The 24,753-nt window shown below is 44.7% G+C and overlaps 3 protein-coding genes across 4 annotated transcripts in view; 2 read left to right on the top strand and 1 right to left on the bottom strand.

The window, feature by feature from the left end:
* Window positions 1-11,611, top strand: part of kremen1 (kringle containing transmembrane protein 1) — a 65,124-nt gene extending 53,513 nt beyond the window's left edge. Inside the window, exons 4-9 of one of the 2 annotated variants that reach the window (XM_076270381.1) lie at window positions 865-989; window positions 3,592-3,745; window positions 4,455-4,787; window positions 6,965-7,165; window positions 7,547-7,631; window positions 8,105-11,611. In XM_076270381.1, coding sequence (XP_076126496.1) covers window positions 865-989; window positions 3,592-3,745; window positions 4,455-4,787; window positions 6,965-7,165; window positions 7,547-7,631; window positions 8,105-8,270 — 1,064 coding nt within the window. In that variant the 3' untranslated portion in view covers window positions 8,271-11,611. Of the gene's footprint in view, window positions 1-864; window positions 990-3,591; window positions 3,746-4,454; window positions 4,788-6,964; window positions 7,208-7,546; window positions 7,632-8,104 lie in introns of both variants that reach the window. The other variant, XM_076270380.1, reaches the window with a different exon arrangement.
* A 2,165-nt stretch (window positions 11,612-13,776) lies between these two features.
* On the top strand, window positions 13,777-20,280 carry coq5 (coenzyme Q5, methyltransferase). The gene is made up of 7 exons (XM_076269964.1): window positions 13,777-13,978; window positions 14,617-14,766; window positions 16,609-16,833; window positions 16,974-17,080; window positions 18,377-18,465; window positions 19,107-19,218; window positions 19,528-20,280. The coding sequence occupies exons 1-7, from the start codon at window positions 13,777-13,779 to the stop codon at window positions 19,627-19,629; spliced, it is 987 nt and encodes a 328-aa protein (XP_076126079.1). The 3' UTR covers window positions 19,630-20,280.
* Window positions 20,252-24,753, bottom strand: part of znrf3 (zinc and ring finger 3) — a 71,089-nt gene continuing 66,587 nt past the window's right edge. Inside the window, exon 8 of the mRNA XM_076269963.1 lies at window positions 20,252-24,609. Coding sequence (XP_076126078.1) covers window positions 22,538-24,609 — 2,072 coding nt within the window. The 3' untranslated portion in view covers window positions 20,252-22,537. The remainder of the gene's footprint in view (window positions 24,610-24,753) is intronic.

The following is a 24,753-nucleotide window of genomic DNA, read 5'->3' as shown; positions in this document are numbered from 1 at the left end:
TTCAGAAAGAGGCCTCCTCTTCTTCCTGCTGGTCATGCAGGAAGACTCCACCAGACAATGCAGATCCCATCCAAAGCCCACCAGGACCTCCTGTTGTCTGGTCAAAGTATTGCTCTGACTACTGCTGTGACTTCATCCACAAGGTGTTTGGATACAGTATATCAAGAAACGTGAGGGAACACCAGTGAATTAAAAATATTTATATTTTTAAGATGAAACCATCATGTTTGGGCACATTGTGCCGTAGGCTCTACTGAATTAGAATGAATGTCACATTTTCAATCTGTGACTGTTGCTGGATCTTCATCACCTCACAATTAACAAACACCCACTCTGGTGGCCAGAGCACATTCCATGGGGATGACGCCCTCCCCCGCCGGCTCACGCGTCTCTGCAATGAAGCATCCCGCTGGAACACACACACACACACGTCGCTGTTTTCAGCCAGCCGGCCGGCCAGTGGCAAGCCTCCTGAGGAGGCCTGGAGCAGAGCCATCAGACGAGTGTTAATCACAGCGTGTAAAAGCCAACATCCCTTTTCCCTGAAACACCACGGCCGAAAAGCTTTACGGGAGACGTAGTTAATGATTTGCAAGTGCCTGGTCTTTTGGCAGACACACAGGTGTGTGTGTGTGTGTGTGTGTGTGTGTGTTTTCTGTGGCGCTAATTGCATGAAAAATGAACCCTATTTCTCTCTGTATTTCTCTTTTAATTCCCAACATCCCTTCGTTAGAACAGCATGGGATAATCATGTCACAATAATCCCTCCTTGAACGGGTGGTCTAAAACTCTTTTCTCTCTCTCTCTCTCTCTCTCTCTCTCTCTCTCTCTCTCTCTCTCTCTCTCTCTCATTCCTATTCGCAGTGCCTGGCAACCTGGGCTGCTTCAAAGACAGCGGCGACCCTCTGACCCTAACGGGGAGCAGCGAGACGTCCAACAAGCTCACTATCCAGACCTGCATCAGCCTCTGCCGGAGACAGAGATACAAGGTGAGAGGGACACACACAATGAGTCAGGACTCAGGCCATTGTTATATTTTACACATACACAAATAATGCATTACATATACTTTTAACTTGTAAATACGTGTGGATTCGCTATGGTCTGAGTGAAGTAAATCCTCACAGGTTGTACACATTTGTCTGTGGATGGCTTTGAGCCTGGCAATTTAGCCACTGTGCTACAAGACCACCAACTACACATTTACAGACTCGAGGCGGACTAGAAAGCTAGGCCTACATGATCAGCTCTAGCTTAAGGCGGGGATCACAATAGCCAGCAGCAAGCGGCAGTGGCAAGTGTAACGCAACGCTCAGACCATAATAGGTTTTATCTCGTTCCTAAGCAACACAACTAAACTGACAATTAAATATGCTTGCGTTGCGCTTTGACAGTTGAACCAAGTTCAACGCTCAGCTTGTTCAACGCTAGCGTTACGCCAGCGTTGCCACCGTTCTGCTGCCGAACCATACAGAACAATAGGAAACCGGCCGCTTGCCGCTGGTCAGTGTGATCCCCGCCTAATGCTAACATTGAACAAACTTGGTTCAACTTTCAAAGCGCAACACGAGCGTATTCAATTCTCAGTTAGGCAAACCGTGTGTGTTACTTAGGAACGAGACAGAACTTATTATGGTCTGAGCGTTGCGTTACGCTTGCCGCTGCCGCTTCATTATTTTCTAGCGTGATCCCCGCCTTACAATGGGTGGGAATGGGGGGAGAGAAGGAAGACTGGGTGTGCAACATGACAAGAGCTGCCGTGCCTTTATGTGTGTTATTAAGTGTGTAAATGTATGTAAATGTATGTAAATGTAAAACGCAGAATTGAAACAGACAAACGATGAGGACTTACAGGCAGGCTACACCAGGCATGCAACAGAAGCATCCGTTTGCGGTGCGTATGCTGCGACAATTAGCTTCCCCTGTAATCAAGGGAACTGGCTACACCAAGCATGATAGCAGCGCTTACATTTTAAAAAAATTTAGACCAGTCTTCCAAATCTATTTTTATGCTTTGCGAAAGGAGCACTTCAGTTGCGCAGCCACCCAGTGTAGCCAGGCTGTTAGACCAAACTCCTGTGTTTATGAGATGGGTAGGGTGCAGAAAGAGAGGGAGTGGCGCTGGGCTGGTGGGAGTGTAGTGGCTAAGGAGCTGGCCTATCATGCAGTTGACTGAAAAAGTTGTGCGTTCAATACTTGCCTTGCATTGCTGTACCCTTGAGCAAGACACTTAACCCCAAGTTGCTCCGGAGTCAATGGCCCTTGTAATATAGTTGACATAAGTCGTTTTGGACATCTGCTGGAGCGTCTGCTAAATGAATAAATGGAAATCTAAATGCACTGGCTATGAGAATTAACATTGTGCCTGAACCCACAAATGCATTTTTTGTGCCACACTGTTCATTCCTGGGCACATTAATCAGCATGATTCTCAAAGTGTTTTGCATGAAGCCTAATTATAAACACTTTAATAGGGGATAATATGTGCGGCAGCTTTTTGAGCCGTGGCGGGTAACCACACAACCGGTTTCATGTGGTCTGATTGGATAATCATGGCATGGGAACATGCCAGAACAACAATACTCAGGAACATTGCGCAGAAACATTGCTAATTTCATTGCTTTGTGTATTGAGCTTTAAGCACTGGTGTGGTGGTGACACACTACTACTAGTGCTGATTAGACCTTTGCTGTGGTGGGTTGGTTCAACCACACACGCAAACTTTGATTATTCTACTCAGCACAAACATCCTAAACATCTCGGTCACTTGAGTACAACCACTGTATATAAACTGTATATGAACGGCAGAGCTCAGTTCGATGTATGTAAAGTTTCTTTGTGACAATAGCCGTGATGGTGGTGATGATGATGATGATAATGATGATGATGATTATGATGATGATGATGATGATGAATTCTCTGTGCCTTCAGGCATGTCATTAAGCTTGTAAATAGATATCATGCACAATTGACACACACAAACAAAGAGAATGTAGACAGAAGTCTGCTAAGTGCTAAGGAGAGTTGGAGAAGGGACAAAAAGAGAGGGAGCTACACAGACAAGAGCCGACAGCTTGAACCCACAGCGGCCATATTAATATCCCAAACCACACTGCTCACTGCTGGGTACATTGATTACTATCATACTCACAAAGTCTTTTCCCTAAGCCTCAATCAAGGGCAGTTAAGGTGATATTACTCTGGGCAGCTTTTTAAGCAACATTTGCGGGTAACCACTTACAGTAACCGGTTCCATGTGGTCTGAAGAGATGATCATGATAATGTGCCTACTGAGGATTAAAAAAAATGTCACCCAATATCAATGGAAACATGCTAGAACAGCAATACTCAGGGTTGGTATGAGATTGGCATGCTGTTTAATGCACAGACTCTAGTAGGCTTTGATTAGTCTACTCAACACTAACATCCAAAGGGTCATAACAACATGAGTCATCAGGACAACTTTAGCTTCTCAGAGTTCAAATGCTGTATATAAACAGCTGAGTTCATTAGAATGTATGAAACGTTTGTGTGAGTGGGAAAAAGAAACAACTGAAGTGAAATGGATTGTTTTTTGTTGATGCTGTGTAGCTGGCCGGTATGGAGTCAGGCTATGCTTGTTTCTGCGGTAACGACGTGGACCGCCAGCATCACGAGGAGGCACTGAGCACCGAGTGTAACCACGTGTGTTTCGGCGACCACACACAGCCGTGCGGTGGAGACGGCCGCGTCATCATCTTCGACAGTGAGTAGAGTCTGTGTGTGTGTGTGTGTGTGTGTGTGTATGTGTGTGTGTGTGTGTGTGTGTGTTTGTGTGTACGTGCTTGCGTGTGTGTGTGCGTTTGAGTGACAACTCACCAGCTGCTGTCAACATCTGTGTGGTGTGTTTATGCCTGACGCTACTTTTCAGGCAGACTGTGGTGGCTGCAGTAGCTTGCTTTCAGTCTGAGTTTACGCTTTAAAACACATATTATCTGAGAAATGAAAACATGTAGCTGTATCCTCCAGACTAGGTGACATTAAAGTGGCCTTCAATTTGGCATGTCTAAATATAAAACTGTTGCTGAATTATATTCACACACCTATACTATTCCTATGTAGTAATACTTTTAAGGTCAAAGGATTGTATTTGTTGTGAGATCATATTGTGAGATGGTCAGAATACTGTAATTAAAGTGTTTTTTTTTACATTTGTAGATGCAACATAAACTGTATTCCAAATGGAATTGGTGCTAAATAGAAATGTCTAATTGTATTTCAAATACATTTTAAATAAAGGAGCATATTAAACAAAATAACTCTTTGGTTTATTACATCAGTTACATCAGCAAAAAAACTTTATTTACAATCACTTTTGTTAATCTGTGTGTGTGTGTGTGTGTGTGTGTGTGTGTGTGTGTGTGTGTGTGTGTGTGTGTGTGTGTGTGTGTATGTGTGTGTGTGTCACCCTGCAGCCCGCATTGGAGCCTGTGGGGGGAACTACACTTCTCCCGGCTCCGTCATCTACTCTCCCGACTTCCCGGACAAGTACGGGGCGGGCCGGGTCTGCTACTGGACCGTCCAGGTCCCGGGGGCGGCCGCCATCCTCTTCAACTTCACCTTTTTCGACATTGTGGACCAGAAAGACATGGTGGAGCTTCTGGATGGATACACCAATCAGGTGGTGGCTCGCTTTGATGGACGCAACCCACCCCGAACCCCGGTCAACGTCACGGGGGACTTTGTCATCCTGTATTTTTACTCGGACAGAATCAACGAGGCTCAAGGTTTTGCTGTGCTCTATGAAGGTAAGATGCTAGCAGTTTTATAGATTCATAGAATTTATTAAACTAAATTACATTTGTAAAATAATGTTAATGACTCTTACATATTCAAAACATACCACCATATTCTGTTGTAGGCTTAGTTTTAGGAGAATGATGTGAAAAATCATGAAGTAGTAGATAGAAGCATGACATTTTGTGCATATGTGCCTTGAGTGATGCTAAGGCATCCTGGAAGTGGTGCCCAAAAAATATAAAATAAATAGATATTAGCAAAAACATGATTAATATATTGTAGAATATAGTTTTATATAACTATATAGTTTTTGTATGGGTCCACTTAACACCTTCCCTTCTCCTAACATCAAAGCCCAATCACCTGACCAGTGGTGTGATTTCATCAGTACGTTTATGTGTGACCTTTCAGATTAGCCAGTGAAGTTCACAGTGCGTTTGTGAGAAATCCAGCGTTAATGATGAAGCGAACGCTAAAGGTTTCTGTGTGTTTGCTAATGCACTTGTGTTCTGTGTGTGTGTGTGTATGTGTGTGTGTGTGTGTGTGTGTGTGTGTGTGTGTGTGTGTGTGTGTGTGTGTGTGTGAGAGAGTGTTATATATTGTTAAAGTTAAAAGGGCCCCAAAGTGTGATTTAGCGTCAAAATATTTATACTGGTCGCCCTGCCTGGAGAGGTATGAAGCCTCGCTCCAATGCAAATCAAAGGCCCGGCAGTTCCGAGTTTTTTTTCCGTTTTTTTCCCTGAGACATGATGGGGAGCAGCCCAGCCGTGGGGGAACGGACCTGGCAGCACCAGCACCAGATATGGACCACAGTCGATCCGGAACTAGAACCGGGGCCTGCTAAGTTGAAGCAGATGTGAGCGGTGTTTGCCACTAGTGAGGCAGGCCAGGCCTTTTAAACAGGCTTTTTAAGAGCCGACATCATGGAAAGGGTCTGGTGGAGGAGGATGGGAGGGGGGGGGGGGTGTTCTGGAAATGCTATTTGCATCTGCAGGTGCACGCTGACTTCCTGGCTCAAATGGTTGCGCTCACACACTGATCACGCTGTGTAAGTAATCGTGTGATGTCATGCAACATTGGACCCCCATTCCATAATTTATTTGCAGTAACACACATACACACACACACACACACATACACACACACACACACACACACACAAATACACACAAACAGGAAGAGAAAGAGAAGGAGAGAGAAAAAGAAATCTTGTTTTTTAGAACAGTTAATCTCATCCTCATTTTTATTTAATTTTGACGTGAAATATTTACTGATCGCCGCAGTCTGGGAAAAGTGTCTGTCACTGGAAAGTAGTATCAATCTTTAATCTGCCTTCGTGCTTTTTGAGGTGGATGGTTTATTTGGGTTCATCTGTCAGACCAAATAATTCATGAAACTATGTTTTTTAATATATTTTTTTTGTTCATTCCCTGTCAAGAAAGCTCTGTCAGTCGCCCAAGAATCGGAACCCACAGTTAAGAAACACAATGGGAGAACAGAGGCCCCCAAAACGTGGAATTTAGAACCGTGAAATCGATACATCTTGCATTGTCTGCCGACTGCGTTCAGCTATAGTGTGCGTGTCTGAAGTCTCATTGTGCGCTCTAGCGGGTCCCTACAGGGCTGCGGCGCTGCTATTCCAAATGGCCTCCGCGAAAAGCCTTCACCCAAACAGCGTCTTAGGGAGTTAGCGTGACTGACAGTGAAGCTAACCGCTGGCTGTGTGCGGAGACAAACGCTGCTCCCTTCGGTTTGAGGTTGTACTCCTTTCCCGCTGGCTCCTCTGAGAAGCACTGGCAGGTTGATGTATTCAACCTCTAAGCATTCCAGTTTCAGCCCATTTCTCTCTGTGTGTTTCTCCTTTTTTGTTATTTCCAAACCAAATGTTGTTAAAAAAAGAGAATTTTTGTATGAAGCCTGTTTTTCATGTGGCTGAGTTATTTGAGGTATTGGATGCTGATTTTAGACGGATGGCTGTTTCTAAGCTTTGTGTGACAACCAGTGGAGCAGAGAGAATACAACAGCCTTTACAAACTGAATGAGTCAATATATATATACGTAGATAGATAGATAGATAGATAGATAGATAGATAGATAGATAGATACATACAGATGCTTTTGCCTTAACATCTAACTTGCTAACACCCATTGTATTGCCATGCACTTATGATCTCTTGTACCTCAGCTTTGAAGGGCCAGAGTCCCAAGTCTGTGGATGAAGAGGAAGAGGAGGATGAGGACCATGAGGAAGAGGACACCAGCACAGTGGAGCCCAACTCCGCCGGCGGCATCACAGAGAAGTCCAACACCAGCGGTGATGGCAAGTCCTCCCAGATCCTCTACGTCATCACATCCAGTCCTGGAAAACCGGAGCGCAACATGCCAGGTCAGTGGCTCGGACCGGGCCAGACCACGGGCCACAGCACTAGTATGTGTCCATCTCCTTTCTTCCTCTATTCACAGTTATTTCCCCTTAGCTTCTGATCTCCAACATGCCGCATAGTATCTCAGTATTATGTGTGGTGGATCATTGGTTATATTATAGTTAATGTAATACACTGCGCATCTTCTTTGTTAATTAGTTTAGGGTAGGTCTTGTACAAGTGTGTATTGTTAAAATATATTTTAAATCAGTGATGTGTTATTTACAATATATTGAACCAAAAACCCTAATGTCTCTACCTATGTTAATGATTGTTAATGATATATGATTGGATGTGTGTGGTATGAATTGTAGCTCAGTAGGTTATTGTTTTATGTGTCGCAGTGTGGACAATCTACGTACTGGCAGCATTGCTCACGTTGACAGTCATCGCCATGGTGGCGAAGCTGCTCCTGCACATCACTGTCAAGTAAGTACTACTGCCCCCAGATAGCAGAGACCTCTGGAGAGGGTCAGGTCCCAGTTTGGAACAGGACAATATATATTCCTTTTTGGGACAGATACGCCAACTGTAATAATAACAAGAGCTTGAAACAAACTGTAATTATATTGAGTGTCTTGCTATAGATAGTATAGAGCAAGGAGTTCAGAATCAGCACTAAAGTCAGTTGTAAGGAGATAAGGAGAGTGAAAGTGATGTTAGATCTGTCAAGGGAGAGGCAGCACTCTCTTGCCTGTTTTGGTCATCTCTGTCCTGTCTCTATTTGTTTTGACCCTACATAAGGCCAAGCTGACTGCAAGCATTCTTGAATGGAGGGAAAAAAAAACACAAACAAAAACACAAACACCCATCTAAACAATTCCTCAACAACTTATCTATCATCTTTCTCTCTCCCTCACCTTTTTCTCTCTCTTCTCTCTCTCCTCCGCACCTCTCCGCAGGTCCTCGTCCCTTCCCTCCATCCGGAGCAGCGAGCACATGCAGCCGTGCAACCAGAGCGCCGCCTCGGAGCCCTGGATCATCTTCTACCGGCCCTCCACCATCTCGCTCTTCAAGAAGAAGCTCAAGAATCACCATGGAGACCTCAGCCCTTTGGTGGGCAACTAGGGGGGCGAAGAGGGAGCGAGGACAACAGAGACAGACAAACAGACAGATGGAGTCACAGACAGACTGTGCAGTTCTACTCCTCCTCCTCCTCCTCCTCCTCCTCCCAAACACACACACAGGGTGACCGAGTTCTGTGCTCGCCTGCTGGTCGCCCTGCCTCAGGGACTAACAGGAGAAGAAGCATGCTGAAAGCTAACTAGCTAACTCGCTAACCGACTGACCTACAGTAAAACACAATTGCTACTGTCAAAGGGACCATATAAAAAAACACAAGCATGAAGGTGAGGGTGGAGAGACTGATCCGGTGTGTGTGGGGGGCGTACCCCGCGTACACAGTTTTTTTCCAGGACAACAGCGCTTGTCAGTGTTTCAGGTGCCCCATAGCGCCCCACCACCACCATCACCACCACTATCAGCCGCTGTGATTGCAGGTGCGATTGCACCCAGTGGTTCCAGTTAGCGAGCAGAAACTTGTCCATGACAGGTGAGCTCTTCTTGGGGGAGTGACCCTGTGGAAATGGCTACTGCATCACAAGGTGTACACACACACACACACACACACACACACACACACACACACACATATATCACACACACAAAAGCAAAAGTACACATACATGCATACATACACGCAAAGTAACAAACACAAACAGAGACATACAGACACACTATAGAGACATAGTCACACTTACAAACAAATACACACACACACACACACACACACACACAAACAACTTACAAACAAACACACACACACACACACACACACACACACACACACACACACACACAACTTACAAACAAACACACACACACACACACACAAACAACGTTCTACTCTTACATATCACTGTTGTTGAACAATAGAAAAAGCAGCCCTCCTTCAGTGCCGAAGCTGTAACTGATTTCTGCTGACAAAGGCGAGTTGAGATGAGATCTTCACCGTGGAAAAGTAGAGACAATTCCCTTCAGAGGGGGTAACACAAAACGGGTCTTCCTCATCACTGGCAAAATGCCACCCTGTACAATTGGCCTTTTCTGAAGGACAGCAATGGAGAGAGAGAGAGAGAGAGAGAGAGAGGGAGAGGGAGGTGAGAGAGAAAGCGAGATGGGTCCTTTTGAAAAGGCCTCTCTGCTTAATATGGGTCAGCTCTTGTGTAATTGCAAATGCCTTGCTCCCCAGGTGACTTATACAGGACTGTGCAGGGACTGCCATGAGAGCACTTCCACAAAAGGGAAACGGGAGATTCTAATCTCACTGCACGCTCGGATGACCAAAGCTCGTAAGGGGAGCCGAAAATGAGAGAAGAGGACCGGCTTGAGAATTATCAGGAGTCCGTGACAAGGCTGGTGGTCGGAGTTGGTTGTTCAGTAACCACCATTTGGGAGTCTTTTCCAGGGAGCACATGAAATGCTGTGCTTGTCGTGGCAGGGTATAAACTAACTTTGACTCTGTTTAAGTGCCTAAAAGGTTCAAAGCTCCCACTAGTCGCCATTGAATAACTTTCCTTTTGTTGCCCATGATAAACTACTCCACTGGCTAGGCTTGTCCTTTTGCTATGTTATATGATTAATGTGTATCTCAGAAGCACCATGTCAAATGAAATGTTTTCTCATGTTTAGTTTTATACCACCAAATCCATCTGGTCTGGGACATTAATGACCATGTTGCTCTTGTTAAGGACTGAGGAGTGATTAAAGAGCATTGTGTTTCGTGATTGAGTAAGATGACAGCGATGAAAAAATACCCACTCTTTTTTATTCTCATCCTCAGCATAGCAGTGGTGAAATCCCTCAAAACAATTTGTTCTTTCTCCTCTGCCACAACCTCGCCATTGAAGCACTTTTTTCTCCTCCTTTCTCCCCCTCCTTCCTCGTTCGGCTCGAATGTTTCCCATTCCTCAAAGCAGAGCAGAACGGGCCCTTAGGACGCTCTCAAAGGGCACAAATTACACGAGTAAACACAGACAGATTCATCACAGCTTTTAGCAGACGACGCATACATATTTAATACATGCAAACCCCCCCAGTGCTGAGAGTCACGGCTGGCTGTGCGGTGCGGTGATGATTTGCATGTGCAATTCATGTGCAAAAACATGTTCAAGGTCCTTGTAGGTCTGACCCCTGTGATGTTTTGTTTTTCGAGATGAAGCGAATAGGGGCTTGGCATAAATGAGTGTTAAGGTAGATCTGTGTGGTTGTATTAACCCCTGGCTCTTGTGAGAAAGCATTTATTTGACTGTGCACCCAGCACCGCACTGCTCTGCTCTGGGGAGTTTCTGATAATCTGCCAGATGTTTGGACTGGCGGACCACACTTACACTTGATTTTGTTTTAATATTGTTGTTTTAAAAAAGGGAAAAAAGGGAAGGGGATTGTATCTGCCAGAGAGAAAAAAACACATTTGCAGTAGGTGGGTGCCAGTTGAACAGAAATTCAACTTTGTTTTTGATCCAGCGAAATTATTTGCGTGCACTTAGCCCTCTATGAGATCCACTTATAGTACTTACGTAGTCTGCATGTGTGTTCTGTGGAGCCAGATTGTTTAAAACCCATGGATAAATGAATGGGAGTGAAGCGCGGTGTCAGACAATGATAGCAATTATTAGTTTGTTCTGTTGCAGCACTTCTGTTTACCAAGGAATTACCAAACACAGCTTTAGATGTCGTCTTGATAACCACCCACTCAGACTCCCACACACAGCCCTGGTTGTGTGTAAGGGAAACTGTCAAGTTGGTTTAAATGACCTAATAGTGTGTACGTGTGTGTGTGTGTGTGTGTGTGTGTGTGCAATTTTTTGGGAGTTTTTGGCTGACTTCTCATCTGAAATTTGTGGTAATCATGGTGCGGCTACACGCCTGCAGGTCCATGAGGCACAGAGCAGCTCATGCATGCAAAGCTGCCTCCTCCAGAGAGAGTGGAGTGGCAAAGACAGGAAGAAAGGAAAAAAATCGAGCATCAAATCAGCAAGTCACAAACCTGCACTGACTGCTGAAATCTAACAAGGTCAAATCTGTTTGGGTAGCTCGGTGAATAATGCAAAAGTCCCCCTCTATCTCATGTTGAGTGTAGGCCAAGCTGGGAGTGCCACTGGACTGGAGGGAAAAAAACAGGCAAATGTGCATCTGTGGTTCAAGTGGAGTATGACTGGTGTGTTCCAGGTGCAATGAACGTGAACAATGACCTTTTGAACCGAGGGAGAACAAGTGTGGAAAGAATATGTTTTTTTTTCATAATTGTAAATATAATAGTGAAAATTTAATTTATAAAATAAATTATTGTTATTTTGGTCATAAAAAATGGGACATAATCTATCTTTTGTATAAGTGAAGTACCTTTGTAGTTTATTTAATGTGTTCTTGGCAAAATAAATATGCATGTTTCTTACAGGTACTTGTGTCCTTTGTCTTCTTATCTCGACAAATATCCTCAGCAGTCATCTACAACACTTAAAAGCCCATTACGTTTTTATTCACCTCACCAAGTACAGACACGATAACGGCTGAAATACCTCTCTGCAAAGACAAGGGGGGGGGGGGGGGGGTAATGGAAGTAATTTTACACTTGTTTTTCTCTAGGCCGCTTGCTTATCATCCCAACTGAAATGGTTACCAGACAGGACACAGATCCACAAGACACAGGGGCCTGTCCGATCCCACATGCAACCCATTGTAAGCTGGCTGTGGTTGTGTAGAGGCTTTAGGCCTTTCATGGAGCCTACTGTTAAGCTCTCATCTGCAGCAGCATGCGGATCAAGGACATCAACACGGCTGTGACATATACTGTGCTCACAATAACCGTTAATTATTCATAAAGTCTCTTCCAAAAAATGTATGCATACACTCAGGGGTGTAGCACAAGATCCTGGGCCCCTGCATAGGCAGTCCTGATGGGCCCCCATGTTCTTCAACCCAGGTAAAATAACATATTCCAGACTTTTCAAGGGTCCTCTCTCCTCTTGGGCCCCTATAATCAGTAGTGGGTTTACCCCCAGTTCGACACTCCTGCATACACTAAAAAATCTACAGTGAAATGAACAAGTGGCCAATTAAATGCATTGTAGACATATCATATAGCCTAGACTACACAATGAAAAAAACTAGGCCTACTGGAATATCCTAAAGGTTTAAGTCTTTAACAAAATTTATGGGATCATAACAGTGAGTGGACATACATTTCTTAAAGGCAAACTGAAACAAATCCATCCTATAAGAGGCTACTGTATTGAAATACTCTTGACATTGTAATAATGATATATTAGCATACTTACGATGTATTTTGAAATATTTTCATTCACTAATTTCTTGAAGTACTCAGAGATTTATGAATTGGACAGCTGTCAATGTGACTACAGTTTTGCCTCGAGCAACTTGTTACCTAATATAGTTCACTGATTCATGTTGGTATTTGAATCATTTGACTTCTACTCCCTCTGCTGGAAGATTGGACTCATTACCACTTGGGACCATTTTTGTTATTCTTCACAATAAATTAAGATTGTGTGGAAGATTGAGATTTTGTATTTCACTCTTAAATATTCAGTATTAAAATAAATGCAATATGTGGCCATGTGCTGTTGAAATATTGTATGAAACTTCATTTATTCAATCAATTATTTTGATAAGGACGATCAAACCAACATAGTATGTCATAGATAGTATGTTATTTAATAGATCATATTTAATCCCATTTGTGTTAATTATTCTCATTAAAACATGGGTGACATTCAGAACATTCTGATATGGTGGCAGAAAGGATTTAATCAATATTTCAAGGTCTGTGAATGATGCCAATTGCTGGGAGAACTGATACTCCTTAAAGGGACCCAGACCGACAGGGAAGCCACTTAAAACCATGGTAATTAGGCTATGTGAACCCAGTCTGCCTGTCCCTCGGCCTTTCAGGCTGGTGTCCATGTTCCCTGCCATTGTCAGAGTCGTAACAGGAAGCCTTGGGATTTTACCTTTGGTCCTGTGTGACAGGGATCTCTAGGGGCTTTGTGTGTGTGTGTGTGTGTGTGTGTGTGTGTGTGCTTCTTCAAAGATGAATGGTAAGAGTTCCAGTAACTTTCTTTTGAGCAGTTTAGCCCTTAGGGGGAAAAATAGACTAATGAGCTTAGCATTTACACCTGCAAAGTAATGTTATTTCAGATAGGCCAACAACATGAAAGCAACCTAGAGACATTGTAGGCCACAATGGTAGGCATAGGCCTAACAAATAAAAGTATTCAAGATATGTTAGCCTAGGCTACAGTTTAGCCTATCTCAATTTTCAAGGTTCAAAAATCGATTTATGAGGATGTAGCTTAGGCCTATTTCAATAAGATAATTTAAAATAACATTGGTTAAAACGTATAGAAAATAGTGCCAATAAATATTGCCAAGCAATATCATTAACAATGTGATTAACTGAAATGTGAAATGAGCAAAAACCAATAAAAACTACAAAAATGTGAGGGCGCACACTTATGACGCAAGAGTTAAATAAGAGCCGTCAATGAGCAAGATGGCGAGCCCCGTGAGGTGTGTTGCACGAAGGATATTCCGTGATTGCACGCGTAAAGTAAGCGTTTTATCAACACAGCAAGCCACCAAGCCGATTTATCCTTCTAACAGCATAGTCTGTAGATGCTACAGTAATGATTTCGAGGGGAAAAGTACACATTTCGGCTTCGAGACGGTACCAGAGGGGGAGAAAGCCGAGAGAGGTAAGTTGCACATTGCCCTGATAACCTTCCCATTGGAAACAGTAATGTTAGACAGTCTGATGGGCTTGGACATAAAAATGTGATACATTTCAAGGTTAGTCTAACCTTCACGAATCATAAAAATCCTGGTAAGACTATCGTCCACATCGGAGAAGTCTGAACAATAGCCATTTTGCAGCCAGTTAACACAAACGCTAATGATGGCCAAATTTCTAAAGTCACATTTAATGAGAGTAATGACAGTAAGCGGCACACCAAAGGACTGACAAGTGCCGACAATGAGTTTTTGATGTGAGATGTTTTAGTTTGACTGTGTCGCCCCCTGTTAGGCTAATTTATTTATCTGCAAATTGTTTAACGTTAGCCTGTGGAGAGTAGATTCCTGCTGCAGAATCTTAGTACTTCTAGACCTGCTTTTGCACTTAACCCATTAAGTGAATAGTCAGTGTTAATGTACAAGTTGTATGCTGTTTTATTTTTGTGTTTGGCAACACTGTACAATACCTACTGTAACAGTTATACAGTCATGCCAATAAAGCAATGTTAAATTGAATATCACCACCACCTTAATTTTTTACTTTTTCAGAATTTTCAGAATTATTTTTGTGTGATTGTGTTTTCTCTGTTCCTCATGTCAGTGTATAAGGTGTTTGAGAGTGTGGCTGAGAAGTATGACGTAATGAACGATGCCATGAGCCTGGGCATCCATCGGCTATGGAAGGACATGCTGCTCCACATCATGAACCCGTTGCCAGGCGCACGCCTGCTCGACACAGCAGGTGGCACAGGTATGACCCATAGACTGTGTGAAATAGGTATAACCGTGGTGTTCCTGTGTACAAGAGAATGGACTTTGTTTTTCAGCTTGGTAAAAAAAAATAATTTGGGTTTGAACTGTGTCTGACAAGAGCTGTAAAGATGCACTCATAATGTATTTTTATTTAACTAAAAAAAAAAAACTGTTCTTGAGTGCTGAAATATGGGCTCTGTGTGCACTAGTTTACTTGAAGTCGGCAAACCAGTGTCCTGTTCGTTGACATTGCTGTTAACAAGCACCTAAGAGGAGTGCTTGTACCAAAGCGTTAGCCTGGAAAATCCAGACCCTGGTAATCTAGAAAGATTAAAGGTGTTCTAAGTGATGCCGCACGTTTTTTAGGCTAAAACATTTTATGTTACTTACTGCAAACATCACCTAACCAACCGCTAGCTGTCTGTGTCCTGAATACACTGTAAAAAAACATGATCTCTGTGGACAGCCCAGGCTCCAAAAATGGCAACAAAAACAACCTGGGCAAACCTAGCCCATAAAAACATAACAAACTGTTCTAGCAAATCACAGAAGAGATGCGCGTTTAGGAGAGTTTTAATTGCACGGCAGCAGCACGGGAGGGAGGGGGAGGAAGTAGCGAGCTAGCTCTCTGTTTTGTTTGAAAGTCAACAGAAGTGACGTTACCCAGCATCGCTTAGAGCACCTTTTAAGGGTCTGGTCACAAACAATGTAATGGCCCAACTCGAGGGGCGGTTTACTCTGAATAATTCCGGACTTCGACACAATTAGATAACACTACGACCAATTGTTACTGACCTCCAATGTTGCAGCGTCATCTGTCGTCATCAGTTCAGCTCGTCTCTGGCCCGCCTATATCAGATACGCCGATTTGATTGGTTCCCCGGGATGCAAGGGGTAAAAGTAACGTGCATCATTGCTCATTGCCAGAGTGTCTCGCAGAGCCAATTCCATTGTGCTCTCGCGAGAACTTTGGGTTTCCAGGGTACCAAAATGTGTTCTCACCGAAGATCCTTGATTCCTTATTTTGTGCAGCCACTGCATGTAGGCTGGTGTTTTTAGAAACAAGTTGAAAGCTAAAATCGCTTTTATAATGACTTCAAGCCTTAGAACCGCCCACGGACATTAAGACTCGCGTACGTTGTATTTCTTACGTTTTGGTACAACTAAGGCACTTCAGCTCTTCAGGTGCTTGTTGACAGCCATGTTAACAAACAGGAAACTGCTTTGCCGACTTCAAGTAAGCTTATCCACAGAGCCCATAGGAATCCTATGATAGGATAGAATCCTTAAACTGATGTGCACCGAAGCCAGAGTGATACCCTGATGTACACCCTAGCAGCACTCCTTGCAAACCGTTTTTTCGACGAGAGAATGTGTTGTGTGGATGGATGCACGCATATGTTAATGCATGCTCAGTAATACACTGAAGAGATAACATGAAACATTTTAGTACTTGTCACACATATTTTAAGTGTATTGTTGAGATAATCTCTGCTCCTTAATCTTTGTACGTTGCTAGTGTTTGAAGAAGTGAGCTCACTGAATGGAGCGGTGGTATGTTGTGGCTAAGGAGCTGGGCTAGCATGCAGTAGCCTGAAAAGTTGTGGGTTCAATTCCTGGCTTCCACCGTTGTACCATTGAGGAAAGCACTTAACCCTAAATTGCTTCTGGGGACAGTGGCCCTTGTAAAATAAATTACATATGTACGTTGCTTTGGAATAAAGCATCTGCTAAATGAATAAATGTACAGTAAATGTAATGTAATGACAAGTAGACCTAACTCATATTAAGAGGGCCCCAGCTTTGTCAGCACTGAGCGGTTTGTGTTGTCTCATCTCAGGTGATATCTCCATGCGCTTTCTTGAGTACACTCGCACCCAGCGGGAGAGGCAGCAGAGGCGTGCAGTGCGCTCACGGCAGACCCTCTCCTGGCAGGACATATCCCATAACTACGCACCCAGCCATGACCAGGGGCCTGTAGAGTCCACTGCCGTGGTCTGCGACATCAACAAGGAGATGCTGAAGGTTGGGAAGGACAAGGCAGAGAAAATGGGCTATAGCTCAGGTAGAGAAGTCCCGCTAACTGCTATAATAATAACAAGAATAATAATTATATTATTATTATACTGTATATTATTATTATTATTATTATTATTATTGTTATCCAAGTAATGGAAGTGATGTTGTTGCTTGTCTGTTTTACAGGCTTATCGTGGGTTGTGGGGGATGCAGAGGAACTTCCTTTCGCGGATGACCAGTTTGACGTTTACACAATAGCTTTTGGCATCCGCAATGTCACTCACATTGAACAGGTAAATGCCATGTCTATGCTCTTCAGAAGTCATAACTCTCGGGTACTTCAGAGAAGTTTATATAGTTATATGAGACCTGCAATTAAATGACTGCTTTTTATATCATGTATATATATTTGATGAGTTCAGGTGCAAAAGCCTCTAAACGCCACCTCCGATAATGATGGTGAGTGAATGCTCTCCACACATACAGTTAAGAACAAAATTATTCATACCCCTGGCAAATATTGATGTAATGTTGATTTTCTCTTGACCAATTTGTTTGTTCTGACTAAAAAATGACACTGCCACATGCCAAAAGGTTGTAAGACAATGTGGTAGAAACATAGAATCTAAAAAATAAGCATTTTTATCTTTTTTAACAATTTTATGAAAAATGGCAAGTCCAAAATTATTCATACCCTTTTTAAATAATCAGTGGAAACATCTTTATTTTCATTCACAACTCTCAAAATGGTTCTTACAACATCTACCAAGCCTCTCCATGTCTCCACAATGATTCTAGACCACACCTTTTTAACAGCAATCCGGGTTTTCAGTCAGGAATGATTATTTGCCATCACTCTGGCCTTGTGCTCACTTATTTGACGGATTGAGGTCTGGACTCTGGCTCTGCCACTCTAAAATGTTGATATTGTTCTCAGTTAACCATTTCTTGCATTGTTTGGCTGTATGTTTTGGATCATTGTGTGGTTTAATGGTCCAATGATGACCATTGGGGCAGGTCTCTCGGCAGACTGCCTGATCTTTTCCACCAAAAATCTCAATGTTGCCTCTTGCTTTAGTGTTACCGTTTACTTTGAGAAGGTCACCACATTACCTTGTCAGTAGATATAGCTCTTTGGAGATAGTTTTTGGCTGTTGTTAATTCTTCACCTCCACAACAAAAGCATTTGCATTGTGTAAGTAGTGAGAAGTTTGCTATTTACCAAAGCAGAGTAACATATAAATACATTGCGACTGTAGAGGGAGCTCTACACTCGCCAAAAATACCTAGATGCACTAGCAGAACAATTTGAGCTTTTTCTGTGTGATACTGAAATAAGATGGTGTAATGGTATGTATGGTGGTGTGTGTTTCTGCCTGTGTTTTCTGATTTGTGTGTGTGTGTGTGTGATGCTGAATAAGATGCTGATGGGGCCAGAACCCCACTGCATTGAACCTCACGTCCTGTACCTAAACTGTTCTGTATGAATATGTGTACCTTTACACCCCTGTGTGTGTATGGTGGGGTGTGATACTGAATAAGATGCTGATGATGTGTATGACTGGGTGTATTTCTGGTCTCCTGACCAGGCCCTGGACGAGGCTCTGCGGGTGCTGAAACCGGGCGGCAGATTCATGTGTCTGGAGTTTAGCAAAGTTTCCAATCCTCTACTGTCCAGGTGAGAAATGATCAACATTTTGTTATTTTTGTCTTCGGCTAAAGAAAACTAAGCGCATAAGCAAGGTGTTAGTTGCACTTTAAGCTGTCTTGGGCAATGGTACACACTGCCATTCACAAGTTAATAATCACATAAACATTTATTTGCTAATAAAACAAATACAATAAACAATTCTTTAAAAGTTTGACAAAGTTTGAAGGACAGTCAGTCAGTCAAAAATCATAATTTCTAAACTTCAGTGACTACATACTGTATGTGCTATTCCTTTTTCTAAACTTCCTAGTGAAACTCGGGTTATATTTTATTTCATGGAATACAAGGCAAGGATGTCCCCAGAAATGCAGGGCATTTTGTTTGTCTATGACCGAACATTTGTACCATTTTTCTTGTCCACAAATTTAATCAAATTAATAAAAACAACCTGAACTGCCCCTTAAAGGAATGTGGTTGTACATTTTTGGTTACAGGATCGTTAACTCATGTATAACCCTAGGCCCTGCGGTCTTTTCTTTAAGCCTTTTCATCTTTTGTTTTTGTGAAGTTAGGAAATTAATAGGGTGTAACTCTAAGCATTGCAGCTATTGTCTACATGTTTTTATTGCTTTGCTTATTGTTTATGTAGATATTCTTCTCCTCTGTAGGCTGTATGACGCCTACAGTTTCCAACTGATTCCCGTCATAGGCGAGGTCATTGCGGGTGACTGGAAGTCCTACCAGTACCTGGTGGAGAGCATCCGCAAGTTCCCGGATCAGGTAAATATAGGCCTCTAACTACCGCTGTAATCTCATTCAGCATGCCCACACTCTTCTTGTTGCGGTATCCGCTCTCATGATGAAGGATCCTTTCCCGTAGTGCTAATCTGGGACACAGATGATGTAGTTATAGATGTATAACAAAGAGTTTTTGTCCACAACCAGTAATCTGAATGAAAGTGTTTCGTGTCTGGGGGAACAGAGCGTTCGGAAGTTTGATGTTTTTGTTTCCAAATTTTGTTTTGGAATTTCAATAACGGCTCTTGCTTGTATCACACGAATAATAAGGTTGGCTGTGCCACTCTCTAGGAAACTTTTAAAGGCATGATTGAGGATGCTGGCTTTCTCCAAGTGCAATACTTCAACTTGACTGGTGGTGTGGTGGCTATTCATTCGGGCTTCAAGCTATGAGTGGAACTGCTACTGTCCAACTGGCAAAACTACAATAAGAAAACAGCAGAAAACAACAGAAAAAGTGATGAGGTGGGAGCCACAGAACACAGGCCTCCGTGGATGTTGTGCAAATGTTTCACTATTATTGAGCTAACGTTGTGCTCTTTCCCAAGAGGAGGGCACAAGTGATACACATCTGTTTTGTGACTGGGTTGCTGAAATATTGTCTTGTTATTTTTACTCGAAGAGTGATGTTGGGGGAGAAAAGGACACTGTATTTATTGCTCTGTGATGTTGCAAAAGGGAGTTTTGAAAGGCGAGCCTGCTGTGCCAAGACTTCGCTGTCCTGTCTGGTTTGTGTAAGAGAAATGGCCTTGCATTTTCCCCCACGGCATTTAAGGACAGCAAAAGCATGGCAGTCAAGAGTTGGTTGGGAAACACATTTTGTGACGACATCAAATAAATTATGTGAGGAGTTTTCTATTCATTTTGAATGTTGTGTCTTGATCAATCCAGTTGCAAAATCTATGGACAGTATTTGTTCTGATGTGGTTGTAAAGCATCAGTTATTCATGTTCTGAACAATGACTGGCACATTTGAACAATGCACAAGCTTAAAAACAAGAGTCAACAACATTCATTTACTTGAATAAAACCATATATTTTTCAGATCTTTGTACACTTTGTTACAAAACTGTATGGTACTAAATTTTTTAAAATCAGTTTTTGGTCAGAGAATATTTAATTGTTTTGTGTGCAATTACCATGTATTTACAAAAGTCTCACGTTAGTGATCTCAAAAACCAAAGCAATAATAATAAAAAAAAAATCCAAACCTTTCATACACTCTGAACATAAGACATGGCTTAAAGATAAATATATTAGTAAATAAATATTCAGAGAACATATTTCCATTCATGAAATGCGCTGCTATACAGATACTGAAATATACACAGATTGATTTCTAGCCTTTTTTCTTTTTTTAAAACATTTGTAAAATGGTAATGATGGAGAAAATAATTATATTTTTAAAAAATTAAAAAATATTATTTTTTGTACACATTTGTCTTTATACAATCTTCTTAAGTGCTACAAACAATACAAAAAAATTAAATAGTGACTCAGGTACCCCAAAATGTTACATTTGCAGTACATATCTCTATGCAAGGCAAGATTAGATTCTTGGCCATGAATTACGGCACCAGGTTACAGTTTCAGCATCCTAGACAGTAGCACGTTCTGGTTCTGATTCGGCCTGCAGCCGGCCAGGACCTGGCAGTTCACCAGACTCCGAGCCAGATCTTGACCGATTCCGTGCCAGAATCGGCGGCTAGCGGGTACATAAATAATCAAAAACCAAAAAACAGTTCTCTTCCTCACGGCCGCCAGTTGTGAGCTTGATGGGTACATTTCATAGAAACAATATAGAAACCTCTGTGTACACAGAAAAAGGCATGAGGAGATCGCTGTGTGGATGATGTGAGCTTGTGTTTAACATGTGTGAGTGAGAGAAAAGAAAAGAAGACATGGCAAGAGAAGAGAGACAGAGTGACTGAATGAAAGAGTGTTTGTGTATGTATGTGTTTGTGAAAAGCTTAAAATGAGGATGCTGCTTTGAATTAGTTTGCTTCAGAAACCCCCCCCCCCATCCTAATGGTTCCCAAACGAGTTTCTGCTTTGGCCTAGTAAAGACACGCATGAGAGCTGTACCATCACTGAAACAACACACACACACAGAGGTGGTATGAAATTATGAAAATCATTCTCAGAAGTAGAGGTAAAGCAGTCTTGAGTGGAAATAATCCCAGCCCATTAACACATTCTCTCTCTCTCTCTCACACTCACACACACACACACACACACACACACACAAACCTATACTTTGGTGCTATACCCTATAGACAGCCTAAAACAGACCCTCTTTGAATCACTGGTAGATTTGTTAGAAAAAAAATGTAACCTTTGTCTTGGTCTGTGTTTTATTATCACTATTCCAAAGACCTGAGCCCTGAGAAAGTTGGATAGGGAGCAGTGGAAGTCCTCAATCAGACACCACCATTCATCCGCTTAGCTTCAACACTGCACTGATACTAGTTCTGTAAAACAGCATCATTTAAAAAAAAAAACTTAAAAAAAAAACTCTGAACTGCAGCATGATAAGCTTTGGGATGACTGATTCCTTCCCACAATGCACTGCAGATCATTTAGGCTGTACGTAAACACGCACCATTGAGTGAGTGCATGTAAGATACAGCATGTAAAAATAACTAAGACTACTGGCATTATGTGTAAAACCTTGGCAAACTGGTAAAAACAAAGAAAGAAAAAAATGAAATGTTTAAAATTAGCGAAACAATTGGTGTGTGTGGGGGCACTAGTGTGTAAAAGCAGAGACCTTGAGTTGTGTGGATGAATGAATGAGCACACAAATAAATGAGTGCATGGATGAATGCATGAATGAATGAATGAATGAAGATATGGTCCTGCTCTTGCACCTGACACACACAGTTCTTCAGATGGGAGATGGCTTTGGAATAGATCCTTACCAGTGCCCTCGAACAGATATGCTTCATATTGGTTTCTGATGATTCTGGTGCAGCCATTTGTTTACTCTCTGTCTCATATACTAGCATTTCATTATAACCCAAATGTTAACTTTTGCAGAAGGCCACAGGAATCAAATGGAGTCCAATAGGAAAGAGTGAGGCAAGATGATGAGAGACATCAAGAGAAAGAAAATAGAAAGTAGAGAAAAAAAACAAAGATCATTAAGAGAAAACCTCAGTAGAAACTCACACAGTTTCTGATGTAGACATTCAGTGAAGGTTTAACAAGGCAACTGCAGAAGAAGGTTAAGAGAGGTGGTTGGATGCAAGAGGCCACTGTGGTTGGGGTCGGGGGTTAGGGTTGGGGTAGTGTGTCAGTCTCATACCCCACAGGCCTCGTCAGTGGCTGTGCAGGCGACGCTAGCGGCGGTGGAGCAGTGTGTGTTGGAGGCCCTGGCGGCGGGGAAGAGGGCCCGCGCCTCCAACCTGGTCTCCTGCGAGCTCGCCGCCGCTCTGTTCCGCGGATAAGGTCCCGAGGGAGGGAAGAGGGCCCTGGCGGGCTCACTAGTCCGCCCCACCTCCTCTTCCTCCTCCTCCTCCTCCTCCTCGTGGGCCTGGGCGATCTGGCACGAGCGCAGCAGGGACGCCCGTGACTCTGAGTCGGGTCCCTCGAGTCCCAGCTCGCCGTCCGCGTCCCCGGTGATGATGGGGATCCGGCGGCTGGGCTCGCGGACGCCCTGCGCACTGGCAGCGTCCGCCTGCGAGTACTGGACGCTCACGGCGTAGTCCTCCGAGTAACAGCCTACGCCGCTTCTACCACCTGCACCGCCGCCACTGCCGCCATTACTGCGTCCACTGGAGCCGCGCTGCATGGCCAGCTCCTGGTAGAAGCAGCACGGCAGGCTGTCGTACCCTCCACGGTCCCCGCCACTACCGCCACTTCCTGCCAGGGGGTCCGAGACGGACACTCCCGGCCCGCGTAAGTTCATAGGGGCCATGCCGGGAGCGTCGCGGTGCCTCCCTGCCTCAGGCCCCGGGTGGAGCGGCAGGGTCTCCAGGCAGCAGCTGCAACCCCCGTCCCCGCTCTCCTCCTCCATCTCCTCCTCGTCCTCCTCCTCCACCGGGAGCCTGTGGCGGCCCATGCCGGCCCCGAACGAGGCCTCCCGGCGCTGGTGCTGGTGCTGCAAGGGTGCGCTGGTGGCGGCAGCTGAGGTTGAGCTGGTGCTGCCGGGGCCAGTGGCGCTGCTGCCATCCCTGGGCTCCAGGAGCAGAGGGCGGCCGCTGCACAGAGACTCCTTCCCGCATGTGGAGAGGAGCTGCTGATGCTGGTGCTGCTGGTGCTGGTGCTGCTGGTCTCCAGGGGAGTAGCAGGGGGCAGGCGGGGGCGCTGGTGGCGGGGACGTCAGCTGCATGCAGTCCAGCCCCCCAGGGGAAGGGGGGCAGTCCTCGGCCGAACCCACCACGGCCCCCGAGGTAGAGGAAGGACGCCCGGCGGCACCAGCGCTGGGACCAGAGCCCAAACCCGGCCCGCCTCCCGTGCCTGCTGCCGCCACCTCGCCTCCGGCGGACCCCCGGCAGGGGCTGCGGCTGCGGTAGACGTAGGGGTCATAGTCGCTGCTCAGCGAGCTGCGGAAGGTAGAACAGCTGCCGTAGACGCCCTGGTTGCTGACCTCGGTGCAGTCCAGCATGGAGTCGCTGGACGAGCAGTGGCACTGCGCCGACGAGCTGCTGCTGCTGCTGCTGTCGCTGCCCGGGCAGTCGGCCAAGTAGCCGCTGCACACCGACCGGTGGCCGTGGTAACAGCTCAGCCCAGAACTGCTGCTACCACCACCCCCGCCCCCGGGCCCGAGGCCGACGTCGCCCAGCCGCGAGCCAGACGTTGGGGCCATGTGGACCACTGTTGGGTAAAGGAGTCCCTGCTGGAAGGCCCGGCTTTGGCCCTTGTGGGGGCCAAGTGGCCCCGCGGCGCCCCCTGTAGGCTGCCCGTGGGCGTCAGTCTGCGGGAAGGTCAGGCCCTGGAAGTAGTAGTGCTGGTACATGGTCTCGTACTGCGAAAAGCAGGGCGCACGCGAGAAATTGCGCCCGTGGAATTTGGAGCGCTTGAAGCCGCTGCTGTGCGACTGCGGGTACCCGGCGGCGGCGGTTGCCCGGTGCTCCATGGCGGCGCAGTGGTGCGGCCCCAGTGTGTGCTCCAGGTGCAGCGTGGGATAGCCACGCAGGAAGGCCGACGACTGGCCCGGGTAGAGGCCCTGCTCGGGGTGTTGGTCCACCGTCAGCACCGTGATGGGGTTCCCGTGCGGGTCCATGCTGGTGCGGGTCGGGTAGGCGGTCACCTGGCCAGCGCGGTGCACGCGGCCTGGGTAGTGGACCGGCAGCACCACCCTCTGCTGCCGGCTGTGTACTGGGTTCCCAGGATCCATACACACTGGCCCGCCGTTTCCCTTCTTTTGCTCTATGGGCATAAAACACAAAAATGAAATAAACTAAAATAATTGCATACAGACTACACACACTAGTTATTTTTATGTAAGACTGTACTGTACAATACTCTTAGTTCCTTTTGTTTATTAGACTTATGGATATAAAAATGTTTTAA

This window comes from Alosa pseudoharengus, unplaced genomic scaffold (genome assembly GCF_046254945.1).
Source record: "Alosa pseudoharengus isolate Yale_2024_CS ecotype anadromous, Long Island Sound unplaced genomic scaffold, YU_APseudo_1.1 YU_APseudo_1.1_scf_6, whole genome shotgun sequence".
Lineage (NCBI taxonomy): Eukaryota > Metazoa > Chordata > Actinopteri > Clupeiformes > Clupeidae > Alosa > Alosa pseudoharengus.
This window is presented reverse-complemented; position numbering and strand designations above follow the sequence as displayed.